Source organism: Cetorhinus maximus, chromosome 6, assembly GCF_964194155.1.
Source record: "Cetorhinus maximus chromosome 6, sCetMax3.hap1.1, whole genome shotgun sequence".
Lineage (NCBI taxonomy): Eukaryota > Metazoa > Chordata > Chondrichthyes > Lamniformes > Cetorhinidae > Cetorhinus > Cetorhinus maximus.
The window spans coordinates 69,536,304-69,557,728 of NC_135884.1; the positions used below are offsets into that span (position 1 = coordinate 69,536,304).

At 45.7% G+C, this 21,425-nt stretch overlaps 1 protein-coding gene across 1 annotated transcript in view; it reads left to right on the plus strand.

Annotated features, from left to right (window-relative positions):
- The window catches only part of dnah1 (dynein, axonemal, heavy chain 1), a 532,475-nt gene that overhangs the window by 257,811 nt on the left and 253,239 nt on the right, over window positions 1-21,425 (plus strand). The window contains 2 exon segments of the mRNA XM_078543835.1: window positions 6,120-6,306; window positions 10,938-11,029. Of these exon segments, the coding sequence (XP_078399961.1) occupies window positions 6,120-6,306; window positions 10,938-11,029 (279 nt within the window).

Sequence of the window (21,425 nt, forward strand, 5' to 3'; positions counted from 1 at the left end):
CACCTTTCCTTCACTGGAATGATGCTTTGGGCTGCATTAGAGTGCTTCAGTTGGAGCTTGGTGAGAGAGGGACCTTTAAGAGTTAATTTCTATCTAAGGTATAATCTTTCTTTAATTTAGCAACTAACTAAAAGTTGCTCTTTGGGTTTGAATAAGGTGAGTTTTAGTCCAGCTTTAAAACAGGGCTTATACAGGTTTTGCTTGCAGCTGTGGCTAGTTAATTAGTTAACTGGCTTAAACAGGTTTTCAGAAGCTAGGTTCAGACAGCATAAAGCAATCCATCTACATTTTTGCTTTTGTCAGCACTGGAGTGCTGCTTTGGGCTGCATTAGAGTGCTTCAGTTGGAGTTTGGCGAGAGAGGGAAGGAGGGATCCTTTCATTTTCTACCTTTCCTCAGGTAAGTAGGACCTGGTAAGTATTTCTTCTGTCCTTGATATTGCCTAAACTAGAAGAAGTACAAGTACAGAGAATAATTTAAAGATAAGTCATGGCAGGACTGCTTGGCCAAGTGGAATGTTCCTCCTCTACGATGTGGCAAGTCAAGGACACTTCCAGTGTCCAGGGCAACCACGTGTGCAGGAAGTGTCTCCAGCTGCAGCTACTCAAAATCTGCATTTTGGAGCTGGAGCTGGAGTCACTGTGGAGCATCCGCAAGGACGAGATCTTCATGGATAGCATGTACAGTGAGGTGGTCACACCACAGGCAAAGAGTGCACTTTTGACCGCCAGACAGAGTTAAAGCACTAGGCAGGTAGTGCAGGAGTCTCCTGGGTCCATCTCGCTCTCCAACAAATTTTCCATTTTGGATGAAATGGTTTCTCAGGGGAATGCAGCCAGAGCCAAACCTGTTGCACCACATGTGGCTCAGCTGCATAGAGAGGGGGAGAAAAAAGTGGGAGAGCAATAATGATAGGGGATTCTATTGAGAGGGGAACAAATAGACTTTTCTGTGGCTGCAGACATGACACCAGAATGGTATGCTGCCTCCCTGGTGCAAGGGTCATGGATGTCACTGAGTGGCTGCAGGACATTCTGAAGGGGGAGGGTGAACAGCCAGAGGTCGTGGTCCATCTCGGTACAATGACATAGGTAAAAAGGAGATGAGGTCCTGAAAGCAGAATATAGGGAGCCAGGAAATAAATTAAAAAGCAGGGCCTCAAAGGCAGTAATTTCAGGATTACTCCCAGTGCTACGTGCAAGCGAGATCAGGAATAGGAGAATAGACCAGATGAATACGTGGCTGGAGAGATGGTGTAGGACAAAGGGATTTAGATTCCTGAGGCATTGGGACCGATTCTGGGGAAGATGGGACCTGTACAAGCTGGACTGGCTACACCCCAGCAGGACCGGGACCAAAATCTTCGTAGGGGTATTCGCTAGTACAGTGGGGGAGGGTTAAATTAGATTGGCAAGGGTTGGAAACCTGAGCAGGTTTCAGGTTTCCAAGAGAGGGAAACAAAGATAGGAATGAAAGACAAAAAAGTAGAAAACAAAAGTGGAAGGGCGAGGAAAGAAGGGCTAGCAGCAAATAGGGCCATAGTAAAAAAAAATGTGTAAAGATGTTAAAAAGACAAATCTAAAGGCACTGTATCTGAATGCACGGAGCATTTGCAATAAGGTAGACGAATTAACAGCACAAATAAACGGGTACGATATGATTGCGATCATGGAGACGTGGCTGCATAGTGACCAAGGCTGGGAACTGAATTTTCAAGGGTACTCGATATTTAGGACGGACAGACAAAAAAGAAAAGGGGGTGGCGTGACATCGTTAGTTAAGGATTCTTCTTCTTATCGTGTCCACGGACAGTCTATACATGGCCCAGCCAGAACTGGACACATTTTTGCGCCTTGTTGTTGAATTCGAATTTGGCAAGATCTGCAACAATGCAGGGTTCCTCTAGCGATAGACATTGCAGGAGATGTTGCATAGTCTGTGGCTCAGTTCCACAGTCACAAGTTGTCGGGCAGGTTGTATATCCCCATTTGCTAAGTGACACCTTTGAACGACCTACACCAGTCCTATGTCTGTTAAGGCACTTCCAGGTTGCCCACCATGCACAGCAAGTAGTTAAGGATTAAATCAGTGCAATAGTGGGAGAGGATATTGGCTCGTAAAATCTAGATGTAGAATCAGTCTGGTTGGAGCTAAGAAGCAACAAGGGGCATGAAACATTAGTGGGAGTTGTCTATAGACCTCTAAAAATTAGTGATAATTTAGGGGACAGCATTAAACAGGAAATTAGAGATGCATGTAACAAGGATGCTACAGTAATCATGGGTGACTTTAATCTACATACAGACTGGACAAATCAAATTAACAATAATACTGTGGCGAATGAATTCCTGGAGGGTGTACAAGATGGTTTTTTAGACCAGTATGTCAAGGAATCGACTAGGGAACTGGCTTTCCTAGATTTGGTATTGTGCAATGCGAAGGAGTTAATTAATAATCTTGTTGTGCGGGGTCCTTCAGGAAACAGTGACCATAACATGATAGAACTCTTCATTAGGATGAAAAGTGAAATAGTCCAATCTGAAGCTAGAGTCCTAAATCTTAACAAAGGAAACCACAAAGGTATGAGGCGTGAGTTGGCTAAGATAGCTTGAGGAACTTCATTAAAAGGCATGTCGGTGGATAGGCAATGGTTAATATTTAAGGAACGAATGTATGCATTGCGACAGTTATACATTCCTTTCTGGCGCAAAAACACAACAGGAAAAGCAGCCCAACCATAGCTAACAAATGAAACTAAGGGAAAAATTTTCCCCCCCATTGGGGGGGTTGTGCGGGGGCGGGCACAAACCCGATGAGCACCCCTGATCAGGGCCGCGCCGCCATTTTACATGGGTGGGCCCAGTAGCGCTGAGCGCTTGCTGTGTGGGCAGGGGGGCATCCCCTGAGACGTTTCATGCGCTCTTTCGCACCTGCGTGCGGAAGAGCACAGAAATCTCCCTGAGGCACCTTAGTTTGACATGTGTAAATTTAAATAAAGGAGAAAAAAAGCTTTTAAAACATGTCCCCTCATGTGACACTGTCACATGAGCTGGGACATGTCAAAGAATTAATGTAAAATTTTTCATTCGATTTTAAAACACTTCATGAAACCTCATCCCACCCGTGGATGAGGTTTCATGAAAAATGTGAAGGGTGCCTGGGCTCTTCGCCTGCCCGACAACCTTAAGCTCATTTAATTGAGTTAATTAGGTTTTAAATGGCCTTGATACGCCTTTGACAGTTCGGTGGGCGCTCAGCCGAGTCAGCTGCGCGCCCACCGAAATGAAAATCTAAATGACGTGCAGTGACATCAGAACGCCCACCCAACGTAACTGTGGGTCATTTTACACGTCGGCGAGCAGGCCCCGCCCCCGCTCGCCGACCAGAGAATTCAGTCCTAAGGATGGTATTAGATCCAAAGAGGAGTCATACAAAGTTGCTAGAAAGAGTAGCAAGTCTGTGCATTGGGAGCAGTTTAGGATTCAGCAAAGGAGGACCAAGAGATTGATTAAGAGGGGAAAAATAGAGTATGAGAATAAACTAGCAAGGAACATAAAAGCAGACTGTAAAAGCTTCTATAAGTATGTTAAAAGAAAAAGTTTAGTGAAGACAAATGTAGGTCCCTTACAGTCTGAAACAGGAAAATTTCTAATAGAGAACAAGAAAAAGGCAGAGCAATTAAACAACTACTTTAGTTCTGTCTTCATGGAGGAAGACTCAAATAACTTCAAAGAAATACTAGTGAACCAAGGGACTAGGAAGAAGGAGGAATTGAAGGAAATTAGTATTACTAAAACTATAGCACTGGAGAAATTAATGGTACTGAAAGCAGATAAATCCCCAGGGCCTGATAATCTACATCCCAGGGTACTAAAGGAGGTGACCATGGAAATAATGAATGCGTTGGTTGTCATCTTCCAAAATTCTGTTGATTCTGAAACATCCCTAGCAGATTGGAGGGTGGAAAATGTAACCCCACTATTTAAAATAGGAAGGAGAGAGAAAACAACGAATTACAGTAGTAGGGAAAATGCTAGAGTCTGTTGCAAAGGATGTGATAACAGGACACTTAAAAAATATCAGCAGGATTAGACAAAATCAACATGGTTTTATAAAAGGGAAATCATGTTTGACAAACCTACTGGAGATTTTTGAGGAGGTAACTAGCAGAATAGATAAGGGAGAACCAGTGGATGTGTTGCATTTGGATTTTCAGAAAACTTTTGATAAAGTCCCACATAAGAGATTAGAGTGCAAAATTAAAGCACATAGGATTGGGGATAATACATTGGCATGGATTGAGAACTGGTTAGCAGACAGGAAACAGAGAGTAGGAATAAATGATAGTGTCAGGCATTGACTAGTGGGGTACCACAGGGATCAGTGCTTGGGCCCCAGCTATTCACAATATATATCAAAGATTTGGATGAGGGAGCCAAATGTAATATTCCCAAGTTTGCTGATGACACGTAACTTGGTGGGAATTTGAGCGATGAGGAGGGTGTTAAGAGGCTTCAAGGTGATTTAAACTGGTTGATTGAGTGGGTAAATACATGGCAGATGCAGTACAATGTGGACAAGTGTGAAGTTATCCACTTCAGTAGGAAAAGCAGATTGGCAGAGTATTATTTAAATGGTGATAGATAGATGCACAAAGGAACCTGAGTGCCCAAGTACACCAATCACTGAAAACAAGCATGCAGGTTCAGCAAGCCGTTAAGAAGGCAAATGGTATGTTAGCCTTCATTGCGAGAGGACTTGAGTACTGGAGCAAGGATGTCTTACTGCAGCTGTACAGGGCCTTGATGACACCACACCTGGAGTATTGTGTGGAGTTTTGGTCTCCATATCTAAGAAAGGATATATTTACCATAGGGAGAATGCAGCGAAGGTTTACTGGACTGATTCCTGGGATGGTAGGATTGTTGTATGAGGAGAGATTGAGTCAACTAGGCCTGTATTCACTAGAGTTTAGAAGAATGAGAGGGGATCTCATTGAAACGTATAAATTCCGACAGTACTGGACAGACTGGATACAGGGATGATGTTTCCTCTGACTGAGGGCTCTAGAACAAGGGGTCACAATCTCAGGATACAGGGTAGACTATTTAGGACTGAGATGAGGAGAAACTTCTTCACTCAGAGGGTGGTGAACCTGTGGAATTCTCTACCACAGAGCGCTGTGGAGGCCAAGTCACTGAATATACTTAAGAAGGAAATAATTGGATTTCTGGACTCTAAAGGCATCAAGGGGTATGGGGAGAGTGCAGGAGTATGGCATTGAGATAGAGGATCAGCCATGATTATATTGAATTTTGGAGCAGGCTCGAAGCGCTGAATGACCTACTTCTGCTCCTATTTTGTATGTTTCTATGTCACGGGACCAAAATCCTGGAACTCCCTTCCTAACTGCACTGTGAGTGTACCTACACCACATGGATTGTAGTGGTTTAAGAAGGTGGCTTACCACCACTTCAAGGTATTTAGAAATGAGCAATAAATGCTGGCCTAGCCACTGATGCCCACACCCTGTAAACAAATAAAACAGAAAAAAACTCTGATGCACAAAGTCTCATTAATTTATTAAAATTACTGACCTGCAGGTCACTCGCCTAGCCTCTAACCCATCCCAGTTAAACCAGAAATAGTCATGTTCACAAAGGTTTGTGGTTGTATTTCTCATATTTAAGAATTAACACCTCCCCCCACCCCGACTCCATCTTCGGGAGTTAAAATTCCCTCTCAGCTCCCATCAATGCCCTTGGTGCTGTTTATCATAAGATGTCAAGGACAGCCCAGGCCTTACTATCCCTTTTAATTTTACTTGCTGTGGGATTTTGTCATTTTCACTCAGCCCCTCACTGCTAAATATGGTTTAGAAGTGAATGCAGTGATACCTACATATTAGTAAGTTGATTCCACTCAAGATTTCTTGCAAACACTGAGGCCCCATTAGACTTAGCATATAGCAGCTATGTACAAATTCCATCAATGAACAAGAAAATATGAAGTCTCATAGAAATGAACTGTAGTTAGAGGTTAAACAAATGCAAAAAAATCCACGAACCTTTTTGAGTTTCAACTTGGTTTCTTTAAAATAAAAGCTGTATTGTGTTTCAGGAGCTGATATGTCTGAGAGCCATTCGTGATGTGAATGTGCCCAAGTTCCTGCAAGATGACCTCAAACTCTTCAATGGTATTGTGTCTGATCTCTTCCCCATGATCAAGGAAGAACCCGTTGACTATGGCATTCTGGAAGCATCCATTCGAAAAACGTGTGCAAATAAAATTCTAAAAGATGTTGACGGTCAGTTACTTTTCAGATTGAAAAAATAATTGCCATTTAATGAGTGGGGATGAAAAGAAAAAATGTGAATGTTTGAAATGCTTAGCAACATACGATGATTTCCTTGATGTAAAGTAAAACAAAATCTAAATTTATAATTGAAAATCTTGGGGTCAGTTTTACTTAACCCTGCCTCTGAACACCCAAGTTCCACCGTTTTTTGTTGCCTCATGTTTTCCAGGGCTTACCTGTGGGCACAGTTTGACTTGCACCTACATGAGGCAGCGTTAGAGGCGGAGGCAAATTATTGAGGGAAGAGGTGATATTCCTCACTTCATAGGAGTAACATTGGCTTGGCATCCCTGCACATGAGTGCACGGGAAACATGACACTGTCACCAGCGCCTGACCCCTGCCAATCAGAGACTCTCTGGGGTTCCTGAGGACAGTGAGAAAACTGTGGCCAGCGAATCTTTCATCTTTATTCATTCCCCATGTTCCTCCCGGAATATGTAAATACAATCAACACCTTCTGGTTGCCAATCTCCATTTGGAGCCAGCAAGCCCCAATCCCCAAGAAGACTTCGGTTCCTCTCATTTTCCTGCCTTTCCACTATTAAGCCCTGCCAGGAAATCCAGGCGCTGCACTTATCGCAATCTTGATCTGCACCAGGAGAGAATTGGCAATCTGTTTTATACTGTGCTATATTTTATGTTCTATTGACTTCCATTGATCTACTATAAGCCTATTTCACACTGCTGATGCAGATTAATTTGACCCTTCTAAGTTTTGTGTCAGGGTGGAAAGGGGAGGGTAAGAGTTGGGCAGTACAACCTGCCATTTTGTGTTTGGATTTTATCAAGATCATTCAATTTATCTAAGGCATTGCACCTAAAAATGTAACTTCCGAGGTGTTAAACCTTCAAGGTGTCACATTGTCCATAGAGTATAAAGAGTTGTAATTTGGTTCAAACAACCACTTATGTGTTAAATTACCAATTGATTACAAATTTGATCACATGAAAATATATCAACAGTAGTAAAAGCCATCAATAAAGAGCAGGTAACCATCTGAAGACAGAAGGCCAAATCCCTCGAGTTTTTTTAAAATCTAAGTTGGCACTAAGTAACAGGTAATTGAAAACTGACCAAGCAAATCTGATAAATAATTTGCAGTTGCTATTTTTCTTCTTTCCTCAGGTCTGTTTGTGTAGCTAAGATAACCACATAATAATTCCAGTAATGCTGTTGCACAGCCTGAAGTGCAGCATGGTGGAGCAACTGCTTTTTACCAGCCATATATTTATTGCTGCTGTTCTCCTTAATTAAAATGGCAAACAATTCCTCTGAAAGTAACTGTAGTTTTGCAACTGGCATTGGCGGGACCCACATGCTGCGCAAAACAGCAAGTACATTCTACCTTGTACAGGCTTACTTAATGCCAGCTTTTACAGCAGGAGTCCTAGGAATCTCACTGACGCTCCTCAAAGGTAACATCATGATGGAAGAGGCATCAGCAGCCTTTTCTCCACTCCCCCATTCCAGTTGATAATTAGCATGACACTGAGGAAGGGGAGAAAACATGATGGATAGGTGTCACCCCAATTTCTGGTCCGTCTGCTCTACCTCTCTTTAGTCCATATTTCAATAGTGATATTAATCTGTTTACTTTAAATGAGCAAAGGAATTTCAAACGTGTACTCCTAGAATTGCACAGCATGATTTCACACCACTACCATTTAAGAAAAACCCTCATTTGTAGTAACACTTTTGTGCTTTAACTGATTTCATACATATTTCTGCAACGAAAGTGATTCACCTCCATATATTCAATGAAGTTAACTGGCAGACAGCTGCACTTATGTTTTAAGTTGCCTAATTTTCAGGCAAAGCTGTTGTTCCAGAGGGCTAATTTGAACACCCAAAGCTGCTTTGCAATGTTCCCATCAGGCAACACAGTCACACCAAATGGCTCACTCTCAGGCCTCTGGGCCTGACAACGCTGCCATAGCTTTAAGTCTGGATGTAAGATCTTCACGGGGCTTCCAGACCTTAACTGAACTTTGTTCTAGTGACCTCCTTTGTAAGTGCTGACCAATACAAAGGCACTGGCCGCACTGCAATACCTCACCTTTAGGCTGTCCTTCAGGACGGAATGTTGATAGGCTTCCAAGCAAGAATTGGAACTGAGCTCTAGGCTGTCCTCACCTGATGGCCATTATTGCTGGCTAATTTCATTCCTGTCTCTGTAGCCCAGAGGCACAGAAGCCAACTCTAGCTTGGGTAAAATGAGCAATCTTGACATGGCAGCAGCCAACATTCTGACTTGTGCGATTCCACACTAGATACCATACATAGAAACCAAGATGTCAGTGGTGGGTTTAAGATTGATATGCCTTCATTTTCAATTGAATAAATCCAATAGATCTTCTACATCGCAAAAGGGAATGTTACTAAGAAATTGAAAAGCAAATTCAATACCTCATTTTTCAATGTAAACAAAAGCCAAGAAATTACTGTTCATGATATTAGTCTGCAAACAATGGGAAAAAAATAGTTTGCAAGAGGTGCTACACAGACTATATCGCTTCTCTGTGGGTCAATACCTGTGCAGCTCTCTTCAGTGATATCAACCCTGCGGGGTTCATGCAGTTAGCAGCGCGTGGTGCAGACTAACTCCAGAGAATGGTGCAAGTCTGCATACACTATGCGAATTAATTTCTTCCCCCATATCTGTTAGTATGACAATTATTTTTTGCTATTTAATGGAAGACTTAAATTAGTGAACTGAATCCTGTGAACATGTAAAGCATTGCTCACCAATATCAGTAACAATCATTTATAGGATGTTATGTGTCTGAAGATTGAGATGATGATCTAGTTCAATGAAGGCATGAGACGTAATTTCCTGACTTTGTGCTTCTAGCAAGGAGCCTTGTCCAACGGGGACTTATATTAGAAAATCAAATGCATGCTGTGTACAGTTTTCCAACCTTTGAAGTAGTTGGGAGATCATTGTTATGACACAGCAGTTGGTAAAGGTGGAGTTGTTTAAATCCCAGAGGGAAACTTGAACAACTGTCATAAACTATATTTTCAATTGGTATATTTGAGATGCAGCTCTGAATTCAGGAATAAAACCACCAAGCCTCAAGAGATTTTTTATATAAAACTAAATTAAGCATTTATTAATTTAACAACAAATTTAAACACATACACATGTCTACAAATTACTACCAGAATAACTTTTAAACAAATCCTCAAATAAATCACTCCACCAATAAATCTTCACCAAGGCAGCAATAACCCGCAGACTTTAAACAGACACCAGGCAAAGCACATTTGAACTTACAAATTCAAAATGAGGTCCCTTGCCGACAGTTGTAGGCTTGCAGGCTGATTAGATCTTAAATGCCTCTGACTCACACACAAACTCCTTTATGTTTATACCTAGCTCACCCCTTTGAATATAAATTTTCCATTGTATTACTAGGTTTTTAAATTTTACCTCTCCTAACAATAAACTATTTCATTCCACCAGTTTTATTAGTAATATAAACACATTGCTTGGTGTCTCCCAACTAGGTGCAAGATTTCACCCATTCTTTTGGATAGTTTATTTAAAAATGCAAATTTCCCCCTCGACACCTATGCTTCTAAACTTCTCCTCCTTATGTTTATCTAATTAACATCTCAACTACTATACATCAAAGCACCCAGACTAGCTGGCTCTAATCCAATTAAGACACACACAGAGATACACACATAGGGGAGAATTTTCTCCCTGCCGGGGGGGGTTGGATGGGAGTGGGTGCAGGCAGGCGCGCAGCCGATTGCCGCCCTCGATCGGCTGCGCACCGCCATTTTACATGGGCGGACCAATTAAGGCCCGCCCAATGTGATGCGCACCTGGAAGCGCTGAGCGCTCCCTGTATGGGAGAGGAGAGTAGGCTGAGTCGGGGCTTGCGCTTTTTCGCTCTTTTTTAAAAAAGAGAAAAAACAATTTAAGACATGTCCCCTCATGTGACAGTCTCAATGAACTTTAATTAAAACTTTCATTCAATTTATAAACACTTCATGAAACCTTATCCCGCCTGTGGATGAGGTTTCATGATAACTGCGAAGGCCACCTGGGCTCTTCGCCAGTCCGCCAACTTTAAGGTTGGACAGGCAGCTCCGTTAAGTATTTCAATTACTATTTAAATAGCCTTAATAGGCCTTTGACAGTTCAGCGGGCGTGCAGCCGACACTGGTGCGCGCCCACCGAACTGAAAATCTGAATGACGCATGGTGACGTCAGGACGCACGCCTGACGTCACCGCGCGTCATTTTACGGGTCGGTGAGCGGGCCCCTTCCCCGCTCGCCGACCCAAAGATTCGGGCCATAGACACAGACCCTACAACAATTCCAATTTAACAATAATTTCCACTAACATTATAGACATTAATATCTCTTCATGACAATCATGCATGCTATCCAAATATTTAATATGCATTCCTAGTGGGCAAATCTCCCAGCTGAAAGCAAAATGTCATAAAATTACACATATGTTGTCACCTCAAGTCACTTTTTGGATTCACTGCCATGAAATTCAGTGAGAACTTGACATTACCAAATATGCAGCGCATTATTTATGGTTTCTCTTGTGCAGGCTTTGTGACCAAGTGCATTCAGTTGTACGAAACCACAGTTGTTCGACACGGATTGATGTTGGTCGGTCCTTCAGGGTCTGGAAAGACAAAGGTAGGATACAACCTGTAGAAATATTGCCTATACATAACCTCACCTCATGTATAATTAATCCATCTAACCAATATTTTGAAATAAAAACAGAAAATGCTGGAAAATCTCAGCAGGTCCAGCAGCATCTGTGGAGAGAGAAACAGAGTTAATGGGCAGAATTTTCCTGTTGGAGTGCAGGGGCTGGCCCCACACACCAATGCGTAAAATGACACGCAGTGACATCGAGCAAGCGTCCCGACGTCACCATGTGCCATCGCGATATTTCGGTGGACAGGCACACAATGATCTCCGATGTGCGCCCGCCATTAATTAATGGGCCACTTAAGGCTCTCGAGGCACCAATTGATGCCGATTTTTCAGAGCCCATGCGATCTTCAGGTCGTCTCATGGGCGCAACGGGCAGGTGGGTAGGACACATTTGTATCAACCTCATCCATGGGCAGGATAAGAGGGGCCAGTGGGGTCACAAATGTGCTTTGTCAGATATTTATTTTTGAAAGTTACTGATACTTGCCTGTGTGAGCAGAAATACTTCAAAACTTTACCAGCTGCTTGGACAGGACTCACAACCTTCAGGTCAGCACTCTGCAATAAAGATCCTTTTTGGGGCCTGCAGGTTTCAGGAAGCCTTCCCTTAGCCTGGGAATGGGAGTTGTGCTCTCCACTGGAGGTACCTCCTCTGAAGAGGAAGGGAGGGCCAGAAGGGGGAGGAGGTCAGGAATGCACATTCAGCCTCCAGGGGAGCCATCTTTGAGAGGAGAAGCGCAGGCACAAGGGGCGCAGGGCCAACAGGAAGTCCAAGTTGGAAGGGGCCACAGAAGATACCACTATCCTGCTGCCAGGGTATACAGGTGGCAAAGCAGCTACCTCAATATATCTGAGGTGCAGTGCCAAAGGAGGCTCCATCTCTCAAGGGAGACAGTCAACTCTATCTGTCAGATGATAGGCCCTGAGATCTCCACTAACTATGTGGGTAGGCACCCCATGCCAGTGTCTCTAAAGGTCACAGCTGCCCTCAACTTCTATGCCTCTGGCTCTTTCCGGGGCTCAGTGGGTGATCTTTGTGGTATCTCCCAATCAGCTGTCCAGACTTGTCAAGCAGGTGACAGATGCTTTATTCAGGCGTGCATTGACGTTCATCCACTACCGTTGGGACCAGGCAATTCAGCCACAGCGAGCCAGAGGCTTCGCGGCCATCGCTGGCTTCCCCCGAGCCTAAGGTGCAATAGACTGTACACATGTGGCCATCAAGGTGCCAGTAGGTGAGCCCGGTGCCTTCGTCAACAGGAAGGGCTTCCACTCCATGAACGTGCAGATAGTGTGTGATCACAGGATGCTGATTCTACAAGTCTGTGCAAGGTACCCAGGCAGCTCCCACAATGCCTACATCCTCGGACACTTCCAGGTGCCAGGTCACTTCAGTGTTCCAGCGCAGCTGGATGGATGGCTGCTGGGTGACAAAGGCTATCCCCTCAGAAGGTGGCTCATGACACCTGTCCGCCATCCAAGAAAGAAGCTGAGCAGTGCTACAATAGGAGCCATGCCTCCAAGGACAGCAAGGGGACCTTCGACTGGGGAAGATGCAGTGATAATACTGACTATGGTATTAGCTTTGCTAGGGCTGTGGTGGAGAGAACCATCGGCCTTCTCAAGATGCGCTTCCAAAGCCTGGACTGTTCAGGGGGCGCACTCCAGTACCTCCCAGATCGTGTGTTGCTGATAGCGGCTGCATGCTGTGCTCTTCACAATCTTGTGCTGGAAAGGGGAGATACTGTGGACAAAGAAGATGTGGACTCAGTTGCTGTGGCTGCACATGATGAGTCCAGCAGTGAGTCTGAAGATGTGCACACACAGGGAAATGCTGAGGGGGTAGACACTGACCCGGGCAATCTCCGGGGAGGTAGGAACATCCAGGAGGCTTTAATCCAATGAACCTTCAGCTAGAACACCACAGATGGACCCCCAACAAAAGCCTGTGCTGCAGGCTCCATACTCAATGCCTGAGTGCTACATCTGCCTGGATAGGAACATTAACTAAGGGCCAAGTCAATAAAGCTCAATGTGACACAACCCACTTATAACATCTGGGTAACCATCCACCTGCAGAGGAAAAGAGGCACCCTCAGCCATGGTCACATCTCTAAATTTAATGATATAACTAAATGATCTTAAGGAAACGAAATTACAAAGGTGTTAAACAACACACCAACTAATCATGACCTCATTGGGGGGCAACACAAAAGCACCAGTGAGAAACCCGTGGTGTGCCTAAGGTGCCCTAAATTTACGGCTTTTGGGTGCTACGTCTAAGCGCTGTCCCTTCGCTGGTACTGGCATCTGAGACAGCCTGCTCACTGTGCTGTCTTGTAGGCCTCGAAGACCTTGGCGGACGTCCTCTGGCTCGTGGAGCCTGTGCTGGCCCCGCCTGGGACGGAGCGGCCAGTTCCACAGCTAGCATCTCCCCAGTGTTCGCAGCCTCATTGGATGCAACAGTCACTGGCAGAGGGGCGGAGGAGCTGCTGCCCTCATCTGGAGCGCCCTGAGAGGAGCCTGCAGAGACGACAGGCAGCTGACTTTATGTCGCTTCAGACCTCCCTGCTCACCATAGATGGATGGGCACCGGGCTAGGAAACTTGGTGCACAGACCATTTCCCACACTGGCACTGACCAGCTGAGGTCAATGCCAATGTGAGGGCTTGCTGGTCTGCGCGCATCCCCAGGAAGCCCTGATTGGTCTCCTGGAAGAGCCTTTCCACGAGAGTCGCCACTCTCTCCATGGAGGAAGCATGGTGCTCAGCAATGAGGCTCATTGCATTGCCGATGGTCCACCACCAAACCAAGCATAGCCTCATGTATCTCTGCCAGATCTTCCCGCACATCCTGCTGGACTTCCAGCGTTTTCTGCCTCATGGACGACTCCAGAGGCACATCATCAGCCACCGACTGAGCATGTGCCTGGTCCACTGCAGCCCTCCAACTGCTAGTACCATGGGCACTTTCTGTCTCCACCAGCTCCTCCAGTGACTGTGAAGCGCCTTCACTGCTGTGCCCTGGGACAATAGCCGATGATCTAATTCCTGCCGAGGTGCTAGTATCTGCGCTGGTGCCTGCCTGGCAGAGATGGTGTGACGCTGGTGGGTGAGAGACTTCAGGACACTCAGGTGTGAGAGGGGGGCCCCTGTGCCTCCTCCTCCCAGCCCTGATCCGCTGATGCTAAAAGGAAGAACAAGGACATTTGATTAGTTAATGTGGAGACAATGTCAATGTGCATCCCTGTCCCCCGGATCATTATGCGCTCATCCTTCCATAAGCAATGGTCAAGCCATGTTGCAAACTTCAATCACTTAACGTTCAGCAATGTCATGGCTGCTGGGACACTAATGGTGACCTCAGTACTGAGCTAACATACCTGCCCACGGCACCCCAGCCTCACCGACACCGGTGGACCTGGGCGCATGGTGCCTCTCCAGATCAAGGGCCTCCTGCTCAAACATGGAAATGATGGCCAACTGGGCCAGTCCTCAACAGCTCAGCAGCATTATGAACATTCTTCGCCTGAAAAGGAGAAAAAAGCATTGATTAGTGCAACTTGTACCTGGAATCTCTTCGCTGGCGTCCCACCCAAACCAGAGTGGGACATTGCGGGGCTCTAGTGCCTCCTCACCCCGCAGTTGCCGCACACTCACACAAAGATGCCAGAAAAATATGTGCCCCCCCACCGCCCTTCGCCAAATGCTGCCTACATCACATTAGGCACCACACGGTCCAACCTTGCAAAGCAAGGAGGCGCAAGTACATGGAACGCAAAGGGAAGCAGATGGATCAGTGCCCCGCCACCTCGAAGCACCCCTCCCAGTATGTCAGCACCCTGACTTGGACATGTTTTGCAGTTGCAGCATTGCGCCTAGGTGCAGATCCTCCAGGTTGCCCCCAAAACAGTAATGTGGGTGTCACTGTACAACATGCTGCGGGTGCAGAACCCATCTCTTCACCACCCTCTCAGGGTGACCTCAGCATGGGCAATATCTGCTGGCTCACCCAGCGAAGGACACATGCCGTCAATGATTCAATGCAGTCAGACTTGGGGAGAGGGTGGGGGATGGCCAGGTGGGAAAGCCTACCTGCTGGGTTCACTGACCAATGGCAACATGGTACTCACCCTTCCAGAGCTCAAAAGGTCGTTAAAGTGCTTTTGGCACTGGATCCAGGTGCGTTGCACCACGTCACGGGAGCTCACGATCTCCGCCACCTCCTTCCAGGCACGTTTGGTCATGTGGGGGGGGGGCCTCCTCTTCCCATCCCTCAGAACAAGGACCTCCTGCCGTGCTGCCACCTCCTCGAGGAGAGCAGCAAGGCAATCGTCTGAGAAACAAAGAGCACAGTGGCCCCCTGCCCTACCCACCTGCCTGGCCTGCTCACCAGCAGCACTCTGGGGAGCCCTCCTGCTGCCATATTTGACAGCCTTTGCAAGGCTGCAGGAGGACTTTTGAACAGGCCGCTGGGTCGCCATTGGACTTGGTGGTCATAGCAGTCCCGCTGCCGCCCGCCCACTCCCACTGTCCTCAGGAGCCGCATTTCATGCTGAGTGGGCCTTAATTGGCCCACCCGCGTAAAATAGCGGTGCGGACCCGATCACAGGCAGCGATCGGGTCCATGCCCGCCCGCTCCCACACAGGCCACCCAACAGGCAGAAAATTCTGCCCAATGTTTCGATCCTGTATGACTCTTCTTCAGACCCAAAGAGAAGTAGAAATGTGATGGATTTTATACTGTTTAAGATGGGATGGAGCAGGTGGAGCAAAATAGAAGGTCGAGGATATTGAAATGTTGAGTTTTTTAAATTCATTTACAGGATGTGGGCTTCACTGGCTAGGCCAGCATTTATTGCCCATTCTTAATTACCCTTGAAAAGGTGGTGGTGAGCTGCCTTCTTGAACCACTGCAGTCCATGTGGTGTAGGTACACCCACAGTGCTGTTAGGAAGGGGGTTCCAAGATCTTGACCCAGCAACAGTGAAGGAACGGCAATATATTTCCAAGTCAGGGTGATGAGTGGCTTGGAGGGGAACTTCCAGGGGGTGGTTTTCCCATGTATCTGCTCTCCTTGTCCTCTTAGATGGTAGCGATTGTGGATTTGGAAGGTGCTGCCTGAGGAGCCTTGGTGAGCTTCTGCAGTGCAACATGGCTGCCACTGTTCATTGTTGGTGGAAGGAATGAATGTTTGTGGATGGGGAGCCAGTCAAGCAGGCTGCTTTGTCCTGGACGTTGTCAAGCTTTTTGAGTATTGCTGGAGCTGCACTCATCCAGGCAAGTGGAGAATATTCCATCACGCTCATGACATGTGCTATAGATGGTGAATAGGCTTTGGGGTGTCAGGAGGTGAGTCTCGTCACAGGATTCCTAGCCTCTGACCTGCTCTTGTAGCTACAGTATTTATATGGCTAGTCCAGTTCAGTTTCTGGTCAATGGTAACCCCCAGGATGTTGATAGTGGGAATTCAGTGATGGTAATGCCATTGAATGTCAGGGCCAATGGTTAGATTCTCCCTTGTTGGAGATGGTCATTGCCTGGCGCTTGTGTGGAGTGAATGTCACATGCCACTTGTCAGCCCAAGTCTGAATATTGTCCAGGTCTTGCTGTATTTGCATGTTGACTGCTTCAGTATCTGAGGAGTCATGAATGGTGCTGAACATTGTGCAGTCAGCAGCGAACATCCCCACTTCTGAACTTATGATGGAAGGAAGGTCATTTATGAAGCAGCTGAAGATGGTTGGGCCTAGGACACTATCCTGAGGAACTCCTGCAATGGTGTCCTGGAACTGAGATAATTGACCTCCAACAACCACAACCATCTTCCTTTGTGCTGGGTACGACTCCAACCAGTGGAGAGTTTTCCCCTGGTTCCGATTGACTCCCGTTTTGCTAGGGCTCCTTGATGCCACACTTGGTCAAATGCTGCCTTGATGTCAAAGGCAGTCACTCTCACCTCACCTCTGGAGTTCAGCTCTTTTGTCCATGTTTGAACCAAGGCTGTAATGAGACTGAACCTCGTCTTCAGTTTCTTAGTGGTACTTCTAAGTTGTACTCAGTGTTAAACTTCTCATAGCCAGATGGTGAAGGAGGAGACCAGAAATTAATCTTCATTCAGTTTTAAATTTATTAATAAAGTAATCAACATTACAGATGTTACAAATCTTCCAACTCTACAACCACCACTAGTTTCAATAAGTGTCTTTTTATATTCTTTTGGAGACCAGTAAACCCCTTAAAGATGTACTTTCATGGATGTTGCTAGAGGAGGGGAACTTGCAGGTAAGTGGTGTTCTCATGGGTCTGTTGCCTTTGTCCTTCTAGGTGGTAAAGGTCACAGGTTTGGAAGATGCCTTAGAAGGAAATTTGGTAGGTTGTTGAGGTGGACCTTGTAGATGGTACACACTGCTGCCCCTGTATTGCAGTGATGGATGAAGTGATGTTTAAAGTGGTGGATGAGGTGTCAATCAAGTGGACCGCTTTGTCCTGGATGGTGTAAATTGAATTGATAGCTCATTCGGGCAGCTGGTGCAGACATGATGGACCGAATAGCATCCTTCTGTGCTGTAACAATACTGTGATTCTGTGTCGAGCTTCTTGAATGCTGTTGGAGCTGCACTCATCCAGGCATATTCCATCACACTCCAGGCTTGTGCCTTGGCCAGGGTTTGGGGTGTCAGGAGGTGATGTACTGGCTGCAGAATTCCCAGCCTCTGACCCCTGCTCTTGTATCCACAGTATTTATTTGACAGGTCCAGTTTCTGGCCAATGGTGACTCCCAGGATGTTGCATGGGATTCAATGATGACAATGTTATTGAATTTCATGGGGAAGTGGCTAGATACTTTCTTGTTGCAGGTGATCATTGCCTGGCACATGTGTGGCATGATTGTTACTAGTCAGTTGGCATCTCAAGCCTGAATGTTGTGCAGGGCTAGTTGCATTCAGGCACCTTCTGTTTCATAAACTGAGGAGTTGCGAATGGAATTGAATATTGTGCAATAATCAACAAACATCTCCACTTCTGACCTTATGATGGAGGGTAGGTCATTGATGAAGCAGCTGAAGGTAGTTGGGCCCAGGCGCAGCCCTAAAGAAATGCATCAATGCCCTAAGGCTAAGATGATTGGCCTCCAACAACAACCATCTTCCTTTGTGTTAGGTATGTGGAGAGTATTGCCCTGGGTTCCCACTGACTTCAGTTTTACCACAGTTTGTTGATGCCGCATGATAATTTTAAGTTCAACAAATACAACATTATAAAATTGTTGAGTTTTACATTCATTACATGATAGAAAATATTGAAATGTGCCCAAATTTATGTTGGAACAATGCCAAAACCAGTCTATTAAATCTCAAACGTCAACTGTGCTGTACATTGATACTAATAAAATGAACACTAAAGTTTATTGTACGAATTCAGTTTCTCAAAATTCCCTGGGAGAGAATTTTCCCTCCCGTTGTTGGGGGGGAGTTGTGCAGGGGGTGGGCATGGACCCGATTGGCGCCCCCAATTGGGTCCGCGCCACCATTTTCTGTGGGTGGGCCAATTAAGGCCCGCCCAGCGTGATGCACGCCTGGGAGCAGGCGGGGGGCGGAGGGGTGGGGGGTGCTCCCTGAGTCAGGAGTGCAGAGATAAGCTTTTAGCTTTAAAAATTTTTATAAAGAAAAAAAAATTTAAGACATCCCCTCATGTGACAGTGTCACATGAGCTGGGACATGTCAATGAACTTTAATGAAAAAATTTATTTAATTTATAAACCCTTCATGAAACCTCATCGTGCCCGTGGATGAGGTTCCATGAAAAATGCGAAGGTCTCCTGGGCTCTTTGCCTGCCCGCCAACCTTAAGGTTGGATGGGCAGCTTTCTCAATAGCTTTAATTAATTAATTAATGGCCTTTACAGGCCTCTGAAGCCCGCCGAACTGAAGATCTAAATGACGCGCGGTGACGTTGGGATGCACGCCTGACGTCACCCCGCGTCATTTTACGCCTTGGCGAGCGGGCCCTGCCCCCACTTGCCGAAGATTCAGTTCCTGGGTTTCCCTGAACGCCTGGGGCTGAATCTTCAGCTCGGCGAGCGGGGGCGGGGTCCGCTCGCTGAGGTGTAAAATGACGCGGGGTGACGTCGGGCATTTAGATTTTCAGTTCGGCGGGCACGCAGCCGAGTTGGCTGCATGCCTGCCAAACCATCAGATTAGTGAGCAGATTATTGGTGAGTAAGGGCTATTTAAAAGCACTGTCGATGATACCTTGCATCACCCTACCCTTGATTGAGAATAGATCGGTAATTAGCCAGAGAGAATTTCCCCTACTTTTTATGGACAGGACATAACTGGAAAATGTTCACATTGTTGGGTAGATGCCATTGTTGTAGCTGTACTTGAACAGCTTGACTAGGGACACAGCTAGTTCTAGGGCACAAGTTTTCAACACTACAGCTAGGATGTTATCAGGGCCTGTAGCACTTTGCTGTATCCATTGGACTCAGCTGTTTTTTAATATCATGTGAAGTGAATCAAATTGGCCGAAGACTGGCGCATGTGATGTTGTGAACCTCAAGAGGATGTCAAGATGGATCATCCACTCAGAACCTGTGGCTAAAGGTGATGGCAAACACTTCAGCCTTGTCTTTCTTTCTCCTCTTCCTAATAGTTAGGGTGGCCAGACATCTGGTTTTGTACTGGACAGTCTGGTTTTTAGTTGCTCTGTTTGGTACCAGATTACTTCATTCATATATTAACCCTTAGTACACTTACCTCAGTACAGCATCAGCAGGTGCTCGATGTGTCAAGGATGCAGAAAACAGTTTTTTTTCATACTTTTTTCACCCACCATTGTCTCTCTAGTGGCACTGATTCTCCAAACGTGATGTCTCACCCCATATGTGGTGACATCATCCCCTCACCACGCATCTCAAGTGTCCATTATTAATGGCTTCTGATGCTGGCCACCCTACTGTTGGTTGTTGAATTGTCCACCACCTGTCATGACCAGAATTGGTAGAAATGCAGAGCTCTGCTAACACATGCTGCTTCTGCTGTTTAACATGCATGTCGTCCTGTGCTGTAGCTTCACCAAGTTGACACATCATTTTTAGTTATGCCTGGAGCTGTTACTGGCATGCTCTCCTGCATTCTTAATTGATCCAGGGTTGTACCCTTGGCTCAATGGTAATGGTACATTGGGGATATGCTGAGTCATGAGGTTACAGATTATAGTGAAATACATCTCTGCTGTTGCTGATGGCCTACTGCACTTCATGGATGCCCAGTTTTGAGCTTAGATCTGTTCTGAATCAGACCCATTGAACAGGGCAGGCAGTTGTGCTTAAGAATATTTGGTTATGAGTAGGGATAATGTCAGCATGAACTGGATGGGCTGAATGGCCTGTTTCTGTGTTGTAATCTCAATGTATTATGAGTGTGGTGTCAAATTCTGGAACATGAAATATTACTGTGGAGGATATGGCCTGTGCAATAGATGGGAGTTGGGATAGTACTGAGTGTGTAGCTTCTGAGGCTCATTGTTTTGGGGAGGAGCTGCAGCCTGGTCATAGACACTGATGTAGAATTTTTAAAAAGTTACAACATTTTTAGCCCACAAGCTTCAAATATACATTCATGCCCCACCTCACCCTAATGACTGGTTGTTCTAGAGAAACAGTTAGTTACAGAAGTGGTAGTTTGCGCTCGGATGAATGAGCCTTTATTCAACCCTAGGTTTAGTGTAGGCACTATGAATTAGACAAGACATCACAGCATGATCATATGGGTTTATTGCTTGTGTCTAATCCTAGTTCTGTTCGCTTTTATACCGACTTCCTCATTAAATTGTGTTGGAGTGTGAATAAATCCCTGAGACTGACCTAAGACAATGTGCACCATGGCCTTTTGAATCAATAGCTCCCTCTGTCCATACACAAAGCACATATACCGAGTCAGTTGATATGTGCAGTTTGTCGTCTCTGTTTACTTAGCACATCAATATAATGCTATCACTGTCCATGTGAGCACCCTGTTCTGTATGTATCATATGAGATCCCAAGCACATACCCATTAACAGTCAGTAAACACAATGAGACTCTGAATAGATAGTATCACTACATAGGTTTCACTTCATGTGTATTCTTTGTCTGCATAACAGTTTCAAAGTAATTGATTGTAAGTGAAGGAGTTGAGCACATGCAGCATGGTGTAAGGTGCTATGTAAATACAAGCCTCTGTGTCACATACAAGTACACTTTCATTCACAGCTTCAAGTGCAGAGTGATAACCCAATTAGTTAGATGGCACTTTTTCTTATAGATGGGTACATTGCCATGTAGGTGGCACCTTTCTTATTGACACTGCTGTTCCACATAAACAG